Below are 17956 nucleotides of genomic sequence, written 5' to 3' on the forward strand. Positions count from 1 at the left end.
CGTGTTGGTCCTTATTTTCGGTGGTGTTTGGGTGCTGGACTGAAAGACATGTAAAAGATACAAACTGAAAGTACTAGTAAAATTATCACATTGAATACAATATAAGCTAAATGTGCTAGTACAGGGATGGGCAACTGGTGGAATTTCTTAGAAATGAAGTTGGGGTCTCAACTTACTGTTGAGAGTTAGAATAATAGAATATACAAGGTGCAATTTCTAAATGTAGTTGTGCATCAGCAGTCACTCAATTAGCCCATGTCAGCAAAGCATTTAAAGATTGGTAAATTAGTCCAGCGACCAGCTATGTAAACTTGTAGTAAGCGTGCTCGAATTACCGACCGGGGTGAGGCCCATTTGATCATCAGTTATCATATTAAAAACTTCAAGCGTTTTCCTCCACCCTATGGAAACTGTCTGCGCTGTCACGAGGGGGGCTGCTAAAATGTTTTGCTCGTGGGGGGGGGGGGACGGGTGTATGGATGTGGGTACGCAGACCTAAGAGCCACTGCGGCCCCTCATGAGTTCCGTTTTATTGTGGCCCCCACCCCAATTAAAGTACCCATCCCTTTGCTAGTTTATACAGTGTACAAAACATTAGGAACACCTTCCTAATATTGAGTTTTGCCCTTAGAACGGCCTCAATTCGTCAGGGTGCTGACCGATGTTGACTATTGCTTGCCACAGTTGGCTGGATGATCTTTGGGTGGTGGACCATTCTTGATACCCATGGGAAACTGTTGAGCGTGGAAAAACCCAGTAGCATTGCAGACACACACACTGGTGCGCCTGGCACCTACCATACTCCCTTCAAAGGCACTTAAATATTTTGGCTTGCCCATTCACCCTCAATGGCGCACACAAACAATGTCTCAAGGCTTAAGTCTTTATTTAACCTGTCTCCTCCCCTTTATCTACACTAAAGTGGATTTAACAGGACATCAATAAGGGATTGTAGCTTTCATATGGTCAGTCTGTCATCGAAAGAGCATGCGTTGTACATTTGGTGTATATTCAATGTAATACAATTTTTTGTCTGCACAAAATGTTGATATACAGGCTTGCTTGCCGCAATTACTTTTGACTTGATTAAAAAGCTGAGTTGGGAAATTATCTGTTTTCCTAAGTAGATTCTTTGCGAGATTAACTTCCCGCAGTCTAGTAGTAGACCATGCTTACCTCAGACATTTTGAGTTGGAAGAGGATAGAATGAGGGGACGCAAGGAATCAAAGGACTTCTGAGATTCACCCTTGGTGTAGCCACAGGCTATAGGTACTTTCCACATTTCCTACACCTGACCTGTCCATTGCTTTTGAATGCATGAGGGGGAGCCAATGGGCACACTTTGGGGGGAGAATATGAATTCAGCACAGACATCAGTGCCTAGGTGTTGTTTCTGGACAACTATGGGTGGGCCAGTGTCACTAGGATGAACCACATCTTTGAGCACTTTAAATTAAGTACATTTTAAATTGGCTATACACTCCCCTCATTTATTTGGACGGTGAAGCTGAAATATTTAATTTGGCTCTATATTCCAGCATTTTGGATTTGAGATCAAATGTTTCATATGCGGCAACAATCCTGAATGTCACCTTTTTATTTAACGATATTTTCATACATATCTATTTTACTGTTTAGACTTGAAAGCACTCTGGTCCTCTGTAGCTCAATTGGTAGAGCGTGGCGCTTGTAACGCCAGGGTAGTGGGTTTGATCCCCGGGACCACCCATACGTAAAAATGTATGCACACATGACTAAGTCGCTTTGGATAAAAGCGTCTGCTAAATGGCATATTATTATCTAGTCCCCCTCCCCCCCTAAACTACAAATGCATCCAACAAGTTTGTAGTTACAAGCTTGATGTAGTCATTGAGTGCTAGGAATATGGGACCAAATACGAAACTTTTGACTACTTTAATACATTAAGTGAATTTGTCCAGATACTAAATGACACCTTCAAATGGGGGTACTAGATGCATAAAGTGCTTTCATTCCTAAACTGTAAAACATATGTATGAAAATAACCTCAAATGAAAGGTGAAGTTCTGTACTGTCGCCTCATATAAAACATTTTAGCTCAAATCCAGAATGCTGGAGTATAGAGCCAAGTTAAAAGTTGTAGCTTCACTGTATATATAAATATGGAGGGGGGTGTAGTTTTATTCTCTACGGCAGTAGTTCTCAACTTTTTTTGAACTGTGGCACACTTTGATGGGCTGTAAAATTCTGTGACACACCTAAAAATGTCCCTATAAATGTATTTCTTGGTAATGACCTCCATCTCATCTGATCCATACTGCAAATGATCTATTTTCTGTGACAAACGTTTTTGATAGATTAAATAGGGTTTATTATAAATATTTCATAGTTTTGATAGTTCCTTACTCATGATGGTTCATTTGTGTGTAGCCGTTTAAGTGTGTCCCGCCAATCTGGGAGAGATTCTTTATTTATTTTTTTCTCAGGTAAAGTACAGTCGTAGTCAAAAGTTTTGAGAATGACACAAATACTAATTTTCACAAAGTCTGCTGCCTCAGTTTTGATGATGGCAATTTGCATATACTCCAGAATGTCATGACGAGTGATCAGATGAATTGCAATTAATTGCAAAGTCCCTCTTTGCCATGAAAATGAACTTAATCCCCAAAAAACATTTCCACTGCATTTCAGCCCTGCCACAAAAGGACCAGCTGCCATCATGTCAGTGATTCTCTCATTAACACAGGTGACAGTGTTGACGAGGACAAGGCTGGAGATCACTCTGTCATGCTGATTGAGTTAGAATAACAGACTGGAAGCTTTAAAAGGAGGGTGGTGCTTGAAATCATTGTTCTTCCTCTGTTAACCATGGTTACCTGCATGGAAACGCGTGCCGTCATCATTGCTTTGCACAAAAAGTGCTTCACAGGCAAGGATATTGCTGCTAGTAAGATTGCACCTAAATCAACCATTTATCGGATCATCAAGAACTTCAAGGAGAGAGGTTCAATTGTTGTGAAGAAGGCGTCAGGGCGCCCAAGAAAGTCCAGCAAGTGCCAGGACCGTCTCCTAAAGTTGATTCAGCTGCGGGATCGGGGCACCACCAGTGCAGAGCTTGCTCAGGAATGGCAGCAGGCAGATGTGAGTGACAAGGTGAGCGCTACCATCAGTCCTGTGTCATGCCAACAGTAAAGCATCCTGAGACCATTCATGTGTGGGGTTGCTTCTCAGCCAAGGGAGTGGGCTCACTCACAATTTTGCCTAAGAACACAGCCATGAATAAAGAATGGTACCAACACATCCTCCGAGAGCTACTTCTCCCAACCATCCAAGAACAGTTTGGTGACGACCAATGCCTTTTCCAGCATGATGGAGCACCTTGCCATAAGGCAAAAGTGATAACTAAGTGGCTCGGGAACAAAACATCGAAATGTTGGGTCCATGGCCAGGAAACTCCCCAGACCTTAATCCCATTGAGAACTTGTGGTCGATCCTCAAGAGGAAGGTGGACAAACAAAAACCCACAAATTCTGACACACTCCAAGCATCGATTATGCAAGAATGGGCTGCCATCAGTCAGGATGTGGCCCAGAAGTTAATTGACAGCATGCCAGGGCGGATTGCAGAGGTCTTGAAAAGGAAGGGTCAACACTGCAAATATTGACTCTTTGCATAATCTTAATGTAATTGTCAATAAAAGCCTTTGACACTTATGGAATGCTTGTAATTATACTTCAGTATACCATAGTAACATCTGACAAAAATATCTCATAACACTGAAGCAGCGAACTTTGTGAAGACCAATACTTGTGTCATTCTCAAAACTTTTGACCACGACTGTAGGTCTTTAGTTTTGAACGGTTTGGGCTACAGAGGAGCGGTTTTCTGCATTTTAAAGGTGCAACCACAGACACAAAGCAATACTCTGTTTGTTTCTATGGCAGACGCTGTTCTACAGTTTAGCCCAGCCATATATTAAGAAAGAAATGTCTAAACCTATTCAGACTTTCATGTGCTAATGGTTTTTGCAGACAAAGTAAAATGATACAAATGATTTTGCTCGTGGTGCACGAACCTCAAATACAAATGTAACAATAGTCTGAGCACACTGGACTTGAAACCACGATACATATGTAACCATGTGCAATTTAATGTATTATTTGACCTGCACTAGTGCTCCCAAGTCAAACTGCTATGTGCATTCACTATACTGGTGGTAATATACAACTTCAATCACTAATAGAAAAAGTGACTATCTGAACGGAAGAATTGAACTGTTAAAGATTTTCTGGTAGGAGACAGTTAAATGTGTTCTAGAACCCTGAGTTAAATTAAAGCAGTCTTCCATAAATTACTAGTCAACATATCTATATATTTTTTTATTTTTTTTACAGCCAACTCATTTAAGTTATAATCCACGTCAAGGTATGGTGTTCTAAAGAAAAGGTGAAATACTGACTTTGTAGGCCTACTGCTGTTTGTTGCTACTGTCCCTGACAAATAAAATAACATTTGATTTGATTTGACAGTCTCATAACATGGACGCACTGAGTCCAACTACAATTCCGATGATCGCCGCCAGGTGGCAGTAACGGTATTCTGTGGAGAGGAAGTGGTTATGGAAAACAGAAGAAAAAGCAAAGCGATAAACAGGCTGAAACCGCAAACTGCGTTGAAGACAGGTAAAACTAAGAATTTGTGACGGGTAGCATTAACTTTTAGACTGACAGTTTGTAGTTTTATAAGACATAGCTAAACACGATTAGCTACTTTTGGAGGCGAGAAGAAAGGCATACAATGCCGAGGGAGCGCTTTTTCTCATCTTCGACTCTCCTTGCTCGTCTTCCTCGTTTACCGACTGCGTGAGGACGGACTCAAACCAGAAACTACTGTATCGACAAGTGTCAATAACTGTAGCTAGCAAGCTAGCTAGCTATAACCCGAACAAGTGCTAATTTACAATGGCGGATAGCGTAGGAGAGGGTGTTAATGGTGAAATTGGGTTAGGTGTCGGTAGTCAGGGAAATGGAGCTCCGTTGTTACCGAGTTTGGGTAATTCTCTGCCGGGCCACTCAACGAGCGGAGCTAACCCGGCCTCACCACCTCCTGCAGCGGCGGCGGAGACTGGCCTAGCCGTCATGGCCCCTGGAGCCACAACCACATCAACCGTAGGGACTGGGAGCGGGTTTGGAGTTGCAGGTGTTCTTAGCACGGTAGTGGGCGCTGCCATTCCAGTACCCCCCTATTCGGCCACCAATGCTCTTCCAGGCGGTATTGGTTTGGGGGTGGCCGGAGCGGGCCTCCTGTCCCAGATTCACGCAACGTCCTGGGACCCAACACTAAGTACCGACTGGGACAACGAGAAGACGTCCCAGCAATGCATTCTCCGAATCAAAAGGTAAACATTTGAGTATCTAGATATACCCTTATGGGCTTGCCTGTTATAACATATGGAATGCTGAAAAGCACCTTTCATATCGGGGAAATAATTTCCAAAAACAAAAGGTTAAATTGATTCACACCTTCATAGGGTTAGTGTTCCCACACGGCCATATCTCAATGTTACAGCGCTTGTTTAATTAGCTATATAGCATTCTCCGAACACCTGTGTCTAAGCATAACTCGGGAAGTGTAGCAGAAGTGTAGTTTCGTCGGATGGAGGCACCCATAGGTATATGGACCTGAGCAAAACGTCTACAGTAAGTGTATATATTTTTTAGTTGAAGGATTCTTTCCCGCTGATGAAAGATAATGGCCTTATGGTTCGAAAGCCCTTTCGTAATTGATGATTAATGACGTTTCTAAACGTTAAAACACAGCGTCAGGATTGTAGTTCAAAAGAGGTAGTCTTTGGCGAAGCTAGTAATGGCTAAAAACTAGGGAGCTAGGGCTGACAGTGAGGATTTGAAAAGAGCAGAATCAACAACCTCTGCATAATCAAAACAGTTGCTTTGTGAGAAGGTGTTAACAGTTAGCCATTGTTATGTAAATGCAAGCTGAAAAGTACAAGAGGCCTGGCTTTGGTCCCAAGTGAGAGCAGGTCCATCGGAGCCATGACCCAGTGAGACACTGGTGCTGGCCCGCGTAGGTGGAAACAGAAAAGTCTGAGCCTTTTGGGTGAAACATCCTGTAGGAAAATGTGCCCTAAGAAAATGGTTACTTAGGCTATTAGTTAGGCCAATAGTTAGTATTAATTGGTCAGAGTTACTGATTTCATAACGTTAGTTTACTATGATGTGACTCTGTAAGAAATATATTGACCATATATTATGAAACGTATAAACACAACATTGTCAATGTTACATTGTTGACATGGTGTCCACATCACCAACAAACTATCATGGTCCAAACACACCAAGACAGTCATGAAGAGGGCACGACAAAGCCTATTCCCCCTCAGGAGACTGAAAAGATTTGGCATGGGTCCTCAGATCCTCAAAAAATTCTACAGCTGCACCATCGAGAGCATCCTGACTGGTTGCATCACCGCCTGGTATGGCAACTGCTTGGCCTCCGACCGCAAGGCACTACAGAGGGTAGTGCGTACGGCCCAGTACATCACTGGGGCCAAGCTTCCTGCTATCCAGGACCTCTATACCAGGCGGTGTCAGAGGAAGGCCCTCAAAATTGTCAGACTCCAGCCACCCTAGTCATAGACTGTTCTCTCTGCTACCGCACGGCAAGCGGTACCCGAGTGCCAAGTCTAGGTCCAAAAGACTTCTCAACAGCTTCTACCTCCAAGCCATAAGACTCCTGAACAGCTAATCATGGCTACCTGGACTATTTGCACTGCCCCCCCACCCCATCTTTTTACGCTGCTGATACTCTGTTAATTATTTATGCATAGTCACTTTAACTCTACCCACATGTACATATTACTTCAACTAGCCGGTGCCCCCGCACATTGACTCTGCACCGGTACCCCCCTGTATATATAGCCTCCCTACTGTTATTTTACCTCTGCTTTTTTTTCTCAACACTTTTTGTTGTTGTTTTATTTTACTTTTTTATAAAAAATAAATGCACTGTTGGTTAAGGGCTGTAAGTAAGCATTTCACTGTAATGTCTGCACCTGTTGTATTCGGCTCATGTTGCCAATAGAATTTGATTTGATTTGACATAAAAGGTGCCACCTGTCTCTTTAATAAATGTGCCCCAAGTGCCAGTCTGCTTGTGCTATCATGTCAAGTTGGCAAGAGCACAAACAGATCTGGGACCAGGCTGCTATCATTGTGTATTTGCATATTTTCTCAAGTTTGTGTCTTCTTACTCTCTCCTCAGGGATATCATGTCCATCTATAAGGAGCCTCCCCCGGGTATGTTTGTGGTTCCTGACCCTCACGACATGACTAAGGTAAAGCGCCCAGACTTCCACCACCACTCCCTAGGTCCATGGGGTCTGTTCTGGTACAACTGTACCAAGTCAGACAGCAGTGTGGGTTTCATGAATGGGCATTGTCATTTGGCTATGATGATGAAATATGAGCCTTAGACCTTACTGTTGTACATTGAGCTAGCCAGACTATGTGAAGTATTTGACTGGCGTATGAAACAATCCTATTTGGGACTTGAAAGACAGGGGCTGTCCTTCAAATGCTGATGCAGAGTTAAAGTTTAAGCAACCCCTTTCCCAGGCTCAAGTTGAAAGAAAATGAACATTATTAATTTAGTCAGGCCCCAATTTACTTAAGCATTTACCAGTTAATTTACCCTTGTTTTGTCTTCCAAATTATAACCCACAGACTCAATGTTTGTACTAGGTCAAAAAAAATCAATGAAATTGGACTTACTAAACAAACAAACAATACAGCCATTGAATAACTTTTGTTGTGGCAAGAGGAACCACAGCCATCTTGGAATTAGTCTTCGCACAACTATTATGAGGATTATTATGGCAACCATGAGAATTATGGAGAAATTCAACGCATCAAAACCCTCACTATATATTAGTCCTGACTCTAGTCTTCCCTCCTCAGATTCATGCCCTCATCACAGGACCCTTCGACACGCCCTACGAGGGAGGCTTCTTCCTCTTTCTGTTCCGCTGCCCCCCGGACTACCCCATCCACCCTCCACGGGTCAAGCTCATCACCACCGGCCAAAACACTGTGCGCTTCAACCCCAACTTTTACCGTAACGGCAAAGTATGCCTCAGCATCCTCGGGTAAGCCAGGGTCCTGCAGCTCAGGGGAAACCTGCTGCACCTGAGCAACCCATGCATCTATGCCCAGTTCCCTTTCTAACTAGGGGATGGGGTGACTAGGGGTCGAAATGGGACAAGGCATTCATCAGTCATCATCTCTTGCACATCTATCATTTCCAGTGTTAATACTAATTGTAATTATTTTGCACTATGGCCTATTTATTGCCTTACCTCCATAACTTGCTACATTTGCACACACTGTATATATATTTCTGTTGTATTTTTTGACTTTATGTTTTGTTTTACCCCATATGTAACTCTGTGTTGTTTTTATCGCACTGCTTTGCTATATCTTGTCCAGGTCGCAGTTGTAAATGAGAACTTGTTCTCAACTGGCTTACCTGGTTAAATAAAGGTGAAATAAATAAAAATAAAAAGTCAACCTATTAAACCCAGGCCAAGAATAGCAGCTCTTACAAATTATATACTTGGGACACTGTGTGATGTGACCTGCAATCAATATCATGATTCCACTTAATTAAACACAGAGAATGAAAAACAGCAGACAGTGCTGCCCTATAGTTGCAAATCAGTCAGTATTACTCATGCCTGACCTGGTCTGATCACAACTGTAAGGGGTAGATGCAGGTAGTGGTCATTCTTTGGCAGAACACGGCTATTTATGGCAGCTCTCTATGTAGAGACACAGATAATTTATTGCATTTCAGCACTTCCTCCCAGACTCGGTCCAGGTCTCGCTGTCGATGTGTGGGTGACTTTGGCCCAGAGGATGCGATGCCATCATTTGCCCGGTTTCAATAATACTTTTTTTTTTATTTTTCTTGCAATAACGTGCCCATGTATCGTAAGGCTATTTTGCACCTATGGCTCCTTGAAGCAGCTTTGAAGTACTTCCTCTCGTTACCTTTATAGTAGTGTTGGTCAGTCTCGAGAACCTACAGGGAGTTCAAATGCTTGCACTCCCAAGAATAAAATGGATCTGCTATTCAGTCTTCAATACTTTTTTGGGTGAAGCACCGTAGCTCATATGCAACTTAAACTTTATATTTTGCTTGGTGCGCGGGATCCTGAATCTTTTGTGCTTTAACCTTTCCTCTTTGTTCTGGGTTGTTGTGTAGGACTTGGACAGGGCCAGCATGGAGCCCGGCCCAAAGCATCTCCTCAGTTCTGATCTCCATCCAGTCCCTGATGACTGAGAACCCCTACCACAATGAGCCAGGCTTTGAACAGGTAAGAGGCAAGTTGGCCTCTAATTTAGCTGGAAAGCCAATCCACAATCCCCAGAATGTAGTTCAATCCCACTGCCTTATGGGAAATGTGGTTAACTGAAGCAATGCAGCCATTTTGATCAACAAAGCTACTGTGTTTTTGGGATATGATATTGTGATGAAATATGACTGATTGTGTTGTCTGACTTCCAGAAGTCTTCAGCCGTTGTTCTATGTGTCTATTTAGTCCGCTGTTTGCCATTTCTTCCCCATTTGCAGATGTTTGTGTAAACGTGTGTGTGAAAATCATTTATTTCTGTCATCAGCTAGAGACTGACCATATCAGTGTGGAATTTGTCACTTTGTGTCTTGAGAATTGACCCCCTTACACCTGCTCCATCTGACACTCCCTTTGCCAGGAGAGACACCCGGGGGACAGCAAGAACTACAATGAGTGCATCCGCCATGAGACCATGCGCGTGGCTGTCTGTGACATGCTGGATGGGAAGGTGCCCTGTCCAGAAGCCCTGTGGTGAGTTAGTCTTGATTGTTCACTCCAAAATAAAAGTTTGAGTCTTTTCAAACCTCAAAAGTGGACCGATGTCGAGATGAGGCAATGTTCCACGGCATCTATTGTCTAGATCTGAGCCTAGCCTTCAGAAAGTATTCCCACACCTTGACTTTCTCCACATTTTGTTGTTACAGCCTGAGTTTAAAATGGATTACATTTAGATGTTGTGTCACTGATCTACACACAATACCCCATAGTGTCAAAGTGGAATTATGCCTTTAGAAATGTCTTGAGTCAATAAGTATTCAACCCCTTTGTTATGGCAAGCCTAAATAAATTCAGGAGTAAGAATTTGCTTAACAACTTGGATAATAAGTTGAATGGACTAACTCGGTGTGCAATAATGGTGTTTAACATGACTTTTAAAATGACTACCCCATCTCTGTACCCCGCACAAACCATTATTTGTAAGGTCCCTCAGTCAAGCAGTGAATTTCAAGCACAGATTAAATGACAAACACCAGAAAGGTTTTCCAAAGCCTCGCAAAGAAGAGCACCTATTGGTAGATGGGTAAAAATAAAAAAGCAGACATTGAATACCCCTTTGAGCATGGTGTTAGGTTCTGAACAAACAGAGTAAAAACTCACAGACAACTAGAAAAAGCTCAAACCAAGTTTATTCACCCACTGGGTCATAAAGCTGCACAGACAGACATGTTTACACAAGCACATATACACTGCTCAAAAAAATATAGGGAACACTTAAACAACACAATGTAACTCCAAGTCAATCACACTTCTGTGAAATCAAACTGTCCACTTAGGAAGCAACACTGATTGACAATACATTTCACATGCTGTTGTGCAAATGGAATAGACAACAGGTGGAAATTATAGGCAATTAGCAAGACACCCCCAATAAAGAAGTGGTTCTGCAGGTGGTGACCACAGACCACTTCTCAGTTCCTATGCTTCCTGGCTGATGTTTTGGTCACTTTTGAATGCTGGCGGTGCTTTCACTCTAGTGGTAGCATGAGACAGAGTCTACAACCCACACAAGTGGCTCCGGTAGTGCAGCTCATCCAGGATGGCACATCAATGCGAGCTGTGGCAAGAAGGTTTGCTGTGTCTGTCAGCGTAGGGTCCAGAGCATGGAGGCGCTACCAGGAGACAGGCCAGTACATCAGGAGACGTGGAGGAGGCCGTAGGAGGGCAACAACCCAGCAGCAGGACCGCTACCTCCGCCTTTGTGCAAGGAGGAGCAGGAGGAGCACTGCCAGAGCCCTGCAAAATGACCTCCAGCAGGCCACAAATGTGCATGTGTCTGCTCAAACGGTCAGAAACAGACTCCATGAGGGTGGTATGAGGGCCCGACGTCCACAGGTGGGGGTTGTGCTTACAGCCCAACACCGTGCAGGACGTTTGGCATTTGCCAGAGAACACCAAGATTGGCAAATTCGCCACTGGCGCCCTGTGCTCTTCACAGATGAAAGCAGGTTCACACTGAGCACATGACAGACGTGACAGAGTCTGGAGACGCCGTGGAGAACGTTCTGCTGCCTGCAACATCCTCCAGCATGACCGGTTTGGCGGTGGGTCAGTCATGGTGTGGGGTGGCATTTCTTTGGGGGGCCGCACAGCCCTCCATGTGCTCGCCAGAGGTAGCCTGACTGCCATTAGGTACCGAGATGAGATCCTCAGACCCCTTGTGAGACCATATGCTGGTGCGGTTGGCCCTGGGTTCCTCCTAATGCAAGACAATGCTAGACCTCATGTGGCTGGAGTGTGTCAGCAGTTCCTGCAAGAGGAAGGCATTGATGCTATGGACTGGCCCGCCCGTTCCCCAGACCTGAATCCAATTGAGCACATCTGGGACATCATGTCTCGCTCCATCCACCAACGCCACGTTGCACCACAGACTGTCCAGGAGTTGGCGGATGCTTTAGTCCAGGTCTGGGAGGAGATCCCTCAGGAGACCATCCGGCACCTCATCAGGAGCATGCCCGGGCGTTGTAGGGAGGTCATACAGGCACGTGGAGGCCACACACACTACTGAGCCTCATTTTGACTTGTTTTAAGGACATTACATCAAAGTTGGATCAGCCTGTAGTGTGGTTTTCCACTTTAATTTTGAGGGTGACTCCAAATCCAGACCTCCATGGGTTGATCAATTTGATTTCCATTGATAATTTTTGTGTGATTTTGTTGTCAGCACATTCAACTATGTAAAGAAAAAAGTATTTAATAAGATTATTTCATTCATTCAGATCTAGGATGTGTTGTTTAAGTGTTCCCTTTATTTTTTTGAGCAGTGTATTTATACCCTCCTCCTAGGTGGAGTCAATTCCTTGCACATCTAGAAAGCCAACACATCTCTGTTGCTAAGTCAGGATCTTAATTGGTTCCTCACTCGTGTAGTCATGGCCCTGCCTCCTGCTAGAACCTTCGTGGGCATGGAAGTATATGTGTGTAGGATAGGACTGTTCCTTCTCACTTCATCTGACCTGACCTCGGGCAGAATTCCTTGCTCCTCCCTAACCCACGACTGTCCTTTATCAGTGACTGAAACCAAACTGTTGCCTTTTGCCTCCCTCATTAGGAGCCATGAGATTTAACAATACCATGTTTTGACAGAATGTAAACTCTCTGCACTCCCCTTACTTTCCATACACCTAGTTCTTATTCACCCTCCATTGACCCCAACATATACATTCCTTATACATGTAAAGTAATCAATACGTTCTAGTATGGTAACATGAAATAGTATATTTCAAGCTAGAACCCAACAATGGTAAAGTTATTATTTACGCTTTGGATGGTGTGTCGATACTCCCATTCACTACAAAGATACAGGCGTTCTTCCTAACTCGTTTGACGGAGAGGAAGGAAACTGCTCAGGGATTTCACCATGAGGCCAATGGTGATTTTTAAACCAGTTAGACTTAAATGGTTGTGATAGGAGAAAACAACTGAGGATGGATCAACAACATTGTAGTTACTCCACAATACTAACCTAAATGACAGAGTGAAAAGAAGGAAGCCTGTACAGAATAGAAAATATTCCAAAACATGCATCCTGTTTGTAATAAGGTACTAAAGTAATACTGCAAAAAATGTGGCAAGAAAAATGAACTTTTTGTCCTGAATACAAAGTTTTATGTTTGGGGCAAATCCAACACATCACTGAGTACCACTCCATATTTTCAAGCATGGTGGTGGCTGCATCATGTTATGGGTATGCTTGTCATCAGCAGGGACTAGGGAGTTTTTTAGCATAAAAATAAAAGGATAAAGCTAAGAACAGGCAAAATCCTAAAGGAAACCCTATTTCAGTCTGCTTTCCTACAGACACTGGGAGACAAATCCACCTTTCAGCAGGATAATACCTAAAACACCAGTTTAGTTATTACTTACCAAGACGACATTGTATGTTCCTGAGTGGCCTAGTTGCAGTTTTGACTTAAATTGTCTTGAATCTATGGCAAGACTTGAAAATGGCTGTCTAGCAATGGTCAACATCTAACTTGACAGAGCTTGAAGATTTAAAAAAAGAATAATGGGAAATATTGTACAATCCAGGTTTTCAAAGCTCTTAGAGACTTACCCAGAAAGACACAGCTGTAATCGCTGCCAAAGGTGACTAACGTGTTGACTCGGGGTTGAATACTTATCTAATCAAAATATATTAGTGTTTTATTTTCCATTAATAAATTTACAAAAGTTTGAGTATTTTGTGTTGTCAAAAATGAAAATTAAATCTATTTTAATCCCACTTTGTAACACACAAAAAAAGTTGAAAAAGTCAAGGGGTGTGAATACTTTCTAAAGGCGCTGTATATGCCTGAAAGTCTAATATCCTTATTCTATATGAGGCACATAGTTGAATCTTCTTAATAGTTTGCAAGAGACATGTTCAAAGCCACTGACCCACAATACATTTAGAACACAGCTTCCAATGGTGAGTCATTTCATTTGTAGATGTTTAGCATTTGTTTTTGTGGTTGACCTCATGAATGTTCCTGTGTTGCAGGAGTGTGATGGAGAAATCATTCCTGGAGTACTATGACTTCTACGAGGGGGTCTGCAAAGAGAGACTACACCAACAGGGACAGAACATGCAGGTATTGCCAGAGACCTCATTCTCTGTCTGTCTGTGTGTGTGTGTATACTGTACACATGTTTCTTTATGCACCTTGGAGAAGCAGAACACACAGGTTATAATGCATCACACATCCTGATGACTAATGCACTGCATCTGCCCTGGGGTTAGGCAGCGTTTCCCAAACTCGGTCCTCTGGACGCCAATGGGTGCACGTTTTGGTTTTTGCCCTAGCATACACAGCTGATTTAAATGATCAAAGCTTGATGATTAGTTGGTTATTTTAATCAGCTGTGTAGTGCTAGGGCGAAAACCAAAACGTGCACCCCTTGGGTTCCTGAGGACCGAGTTTGGGAAACCCTGGGTTAGAGGAAGACTGAGGGATTTACATGCCCAAACATTTAAAGGGATACTTCAGGATTTTGGCAATTAAGCCCTTTATCTACTTCCCCAGAGTCAGATGAACTTATGGATACCATTTGTATGTTTTTTTATGTTTTTATGAAGGAAGTTGAAGGTAGTTTCGCGAGCTAATGCTGACAAACATTAGCACAATGACTGGATGTCAATGGTAACAGCTAGCATGCTAGCTGTTAGCGTAGATGCCTTGTCATTGTGCTAACGCTAGTTAGCAACTGCGCTAACACTAGTTAGCAACTTCCTTCAAACTGTACGCAGAGACATAATAATGATATCCATGAGTAGGAGTGATGCGTGGGTAAAATCACTGGGGAAGCAAGAGGGGGGAGCCATATTACAACCTATGTGTTGTGATAATTGCGTTGTTTGCTCTATAACCTCTTAGTTCATATGCCTTGCGACCATGATATATAGGTCTAAGGCCGAGACAATAAGAAGACAGTGGCAGAATAAATTCAACCACACCTTTGTTTCATCACAAAACCGGAGAGCGTCATCTGTCCGGTGAAGTTCACAAAACATATTGCATGTAACAAACAATTACATGACCTGCAGCATGGTCAAGCAAGTTAATGTTTCCAACATTTTCGGACCACTAAACAACTATTGATTTAGAACCACGGAGAGTTACCGCAAGAAAACAGAAGCTTGCCTCCATTATTCCAGCAAGATTTCAACATCATTAAATCACCCATGCTTATTCTAATACAATTACAACTAAAAGAGTCCAAAAACAATTTATTCCAATCAACGTAAGCTAAATATGTGGTTGTCCATGGTTCTGATTTCTATTTGTGCAAGTAGAAAAACATGTTGACTCACCCTACTTGTAGAGAAACACCAATGCCATCCTCCTCATGTTGACTAAACGGCCTATCACTGTCATACAGTACACACCTTTATTTTTTTTGTCCTAGGCTACCTGGCTAAAATGCTTGCTCGCTAGCCTAACTTCCTTTCATGGGCAACATTAGCTAGTTAACATTAGCCTTCTACATCTAGCTACATGTTGAACTTCCATCCTCTCAGGCCCAGGGCACAACAATGTATGAATGAATGGTTGGATCAGAATCACCGTTATAATCATTGGCCAGTAAGGAGAATTAAGTAAAACCACAAGTCCAAATCCCTATCTCCATCCATGGCTAATTTAGGAAAGGGACAATTTTTGTTAGCTAGATAGCCACCGGAGGACGACAACACAACCAGATGCAACAATTCAAGTTGTTTCTGTCAATGACGTATGCGCTCTATGTGATTTGATAGGAGTGAGGCCAAATCCAAACTGGCTTCCCTTGACACTTTTTTTTTAGTTGCGCCAGGACCATTCTCAGTTGAGCTCGCTCAGTTTATCTAAATGCTGATTGGCTGTTATTTTATACCTTTTTTTTTAATCAAGGGGGGCCAAATGCATTCAAGGCTATGGGCGGCAACAATGTAATACTCTTTTGGACCAGACAGCATCAGAGAAAGAGGGGCACTGTTTTGCTCGCTTGGATGCGTTCTCCGGTGAGATACATTCAGCCTCTTGCAAGTTGAAGGAAAATTATGAAACAGAGAGGAAATATTTATTATTATTATTTTTTCTTGGTCAGTTTTTTGGTAAGCCAGACTTCCCTTGGCATCCATGAAAACACGCCACTGTTCACAAGTTCATCTGACTCTTCATTGCCAAAATAATTTGTTTATTTACAGAAGGTTCTCTAATACACATATGAAGAAATGCTATCTATACATGTATAAATAAGGTCTCTTTGTACACATATACAAAATAAATAAAAAAAACACAGTATACACTGCTCCCACATGCTTTAAACCTGCACCACAACAGTGGAAAATATGAGATGTGGAAATATTAGATCATCCCACACACACTCTTTCTCTCCTTACACACCTCCAGGACCCTTTTGGGGAGAAGAGGGGTCGCTTCGACTACCAGGGCCTACTGGCACGCCTGAGTGCCACCCAGAGGCGCATACGGGAGAAGTGCCCACCGGAGGACAACGATGACCACTCAGACTCTGACACCAGCTCCTCAGGCACAGACCCAGATAGCCAGGGCAGCTCCCAGCCTTAGCCACCAGATGGCGCCACACTACCTTTTATTTTTCTGTTTCCCACATTCTGTTTTTGCAGGATGCTTTTGGCGTAAGCGAGATGTTGGGGAGGGGAAAGGCCTGATTTTCAGGAAGCACTTATGATGCAAAGGCATGGGATAGCTAATGTCTGTTTTGATTGGTTGTTCTTTTTCCTCCCCCCCCCCTCCCCCAATGACTGCCTTTTGATGATTATTTTCAACTGATGTAAGTAAACAATGCTAGTGTACACTTAGTTGGTGTTGGGGGAGTTTGGCTTGTAGAAATGGACAGTTTGTTTGAAAGCAATTTGTCATAGCCTCTGCCTTTTTGTTGTCTTTGTTTTCCACGCCCGACTGGATTAGGAAGTAGAGGTGACATCTGAGATTGACCATTCTCAATATTCACAGTCAGTACAACCACATCAATCCTCTTAATCAGATCACCAAACTTCTATTCATTCATACATCGGTACACATACCTCAGACTATCCACTTCTAAAGTCCCATTGTCTCTTATGATGTTCTTTCCTTAATCTGAACAGTACTTAATAAAATTATGAACTGAGTCATAATTACATTATGAATTCATAATGAATTGCATTAGTAAAAATAAAAAAAACTCAGTTAATGCCTAGTACAAAATATGTACAGTTGTGGTCAAATATATTGGCACCTTTGCACTTTACAATCGAGCAGATTGTAATGTTTATTCTTTTCAAAACTGGTTGGATGGCTATTTCTTACCCTGTAGGCACCTGCAACTTATGACAAAATGTGAATCACTTGCCTCCATCCAAATTAATTAGGATTTTCGATAATGTAGTCCAGGCCATATTTTGACTTGGAAAAATCTAAATTTCAGTTTTGATCAGTTTTTTTCTTGATCCTGTGCAGATGTAAATCAAACAAATGCACGTGTGTACATGTTTTTTTCTCCAACTTATTTGAGAAGAAATAGTGAATCATTCAAGGGTGCCAATATATTTGTCCGCAACTGCATATATATATATATATATGTATATGATGCACAACAAGAGATTTAATTATGGTCTATGGGCAGTGTCTTCAAATAATTGTATGTTGACTGAATGCTAAAGCCTGCATGGCAACACAGTTTTTTCTGCATGAAAACGATGCTCTCTGAATCAATGTTTGATGTTCATGATTATCATTCAGCTATGGTGGTGTGGATTAAACCTTCAAGATATGTTTTTCTTCTATGATGCTAAAATGCTGGTAGGGAGTAATGGGGATCCTAATATCTCCATTCAGACTAAATGGTCCATGGACATTTGGTTTGGTTTCACTAGAAAACACCTAGAAAGCCGGATTTGTCATTTGACCTGTCCCATTTAACCATTGCCATGTTTTCCATAGCATTTTTCATTGGGAGCAGTGGACTGGTGCCTCTTCAGGTCCATATAGCGGCATCAGCCGGTACCAAACAGGCACAGATCTGTGTTAGACCTCCATGGTGTCACCTTTTCAGTCATCTGA

General features: G+C 42.6%; 1 protein-coding gene across 2 annotated transcripts; it reads left to right on the forward strand.

Moving 5' to 3' along the window:
- The first annotated feature begins 4588 nt into the window (after positions 1 to 4588).
- On the forward strand, positions 4589 to 17025 carry LOC311103307 (ubiquitin-conjugating enzyme E2 Z-like). 2 transcript variants are annotated; one of them, XM_084144842.1, is made up of 7 exons: positions 4589 to 5378; positions 7262 to 7334; positions 7957 to 8144; positions 9263 to 9374; positions 9772 to 9884; positions 13894 to 13984; positions 16283 to 17025. In XM_084144842.1, the coding sequence occupies exons 1-7, from the start codon at positions 4942 to 4944 to the stop codon at positions 16457 to 16459; spliced, it is 1191 nt and encodes a 396-aa protein (XP_084000968.1). In that variant the 5' UTR covers positions 4589 to 4941; the 3' UTR covers positions 16460 to 17025. The 2 variants fall into 2 exon arrangements, with proteins under 2 accessions (XP_084000968.1, XP_084000969.1); XM_084144843.1 differs by having other exon boundaries at positions 4601 to 5378; positions 15782 to 17025.
- Positions 17026 to 17956: the final 931 nt, after the last annotated feature.

This window comes from Coregonus lavaretus (assembly GCF_964263955.1).
Source record: "Coregonus lavaretus genome assembly, chromosome: 28".
Classification (NCBI taxonomy): Eukaryota; Metazoa; Chordata; class Actinopteri; order Salmoniformes; family Salmonidae; genus Coregonus; species Coregonus lavaretus.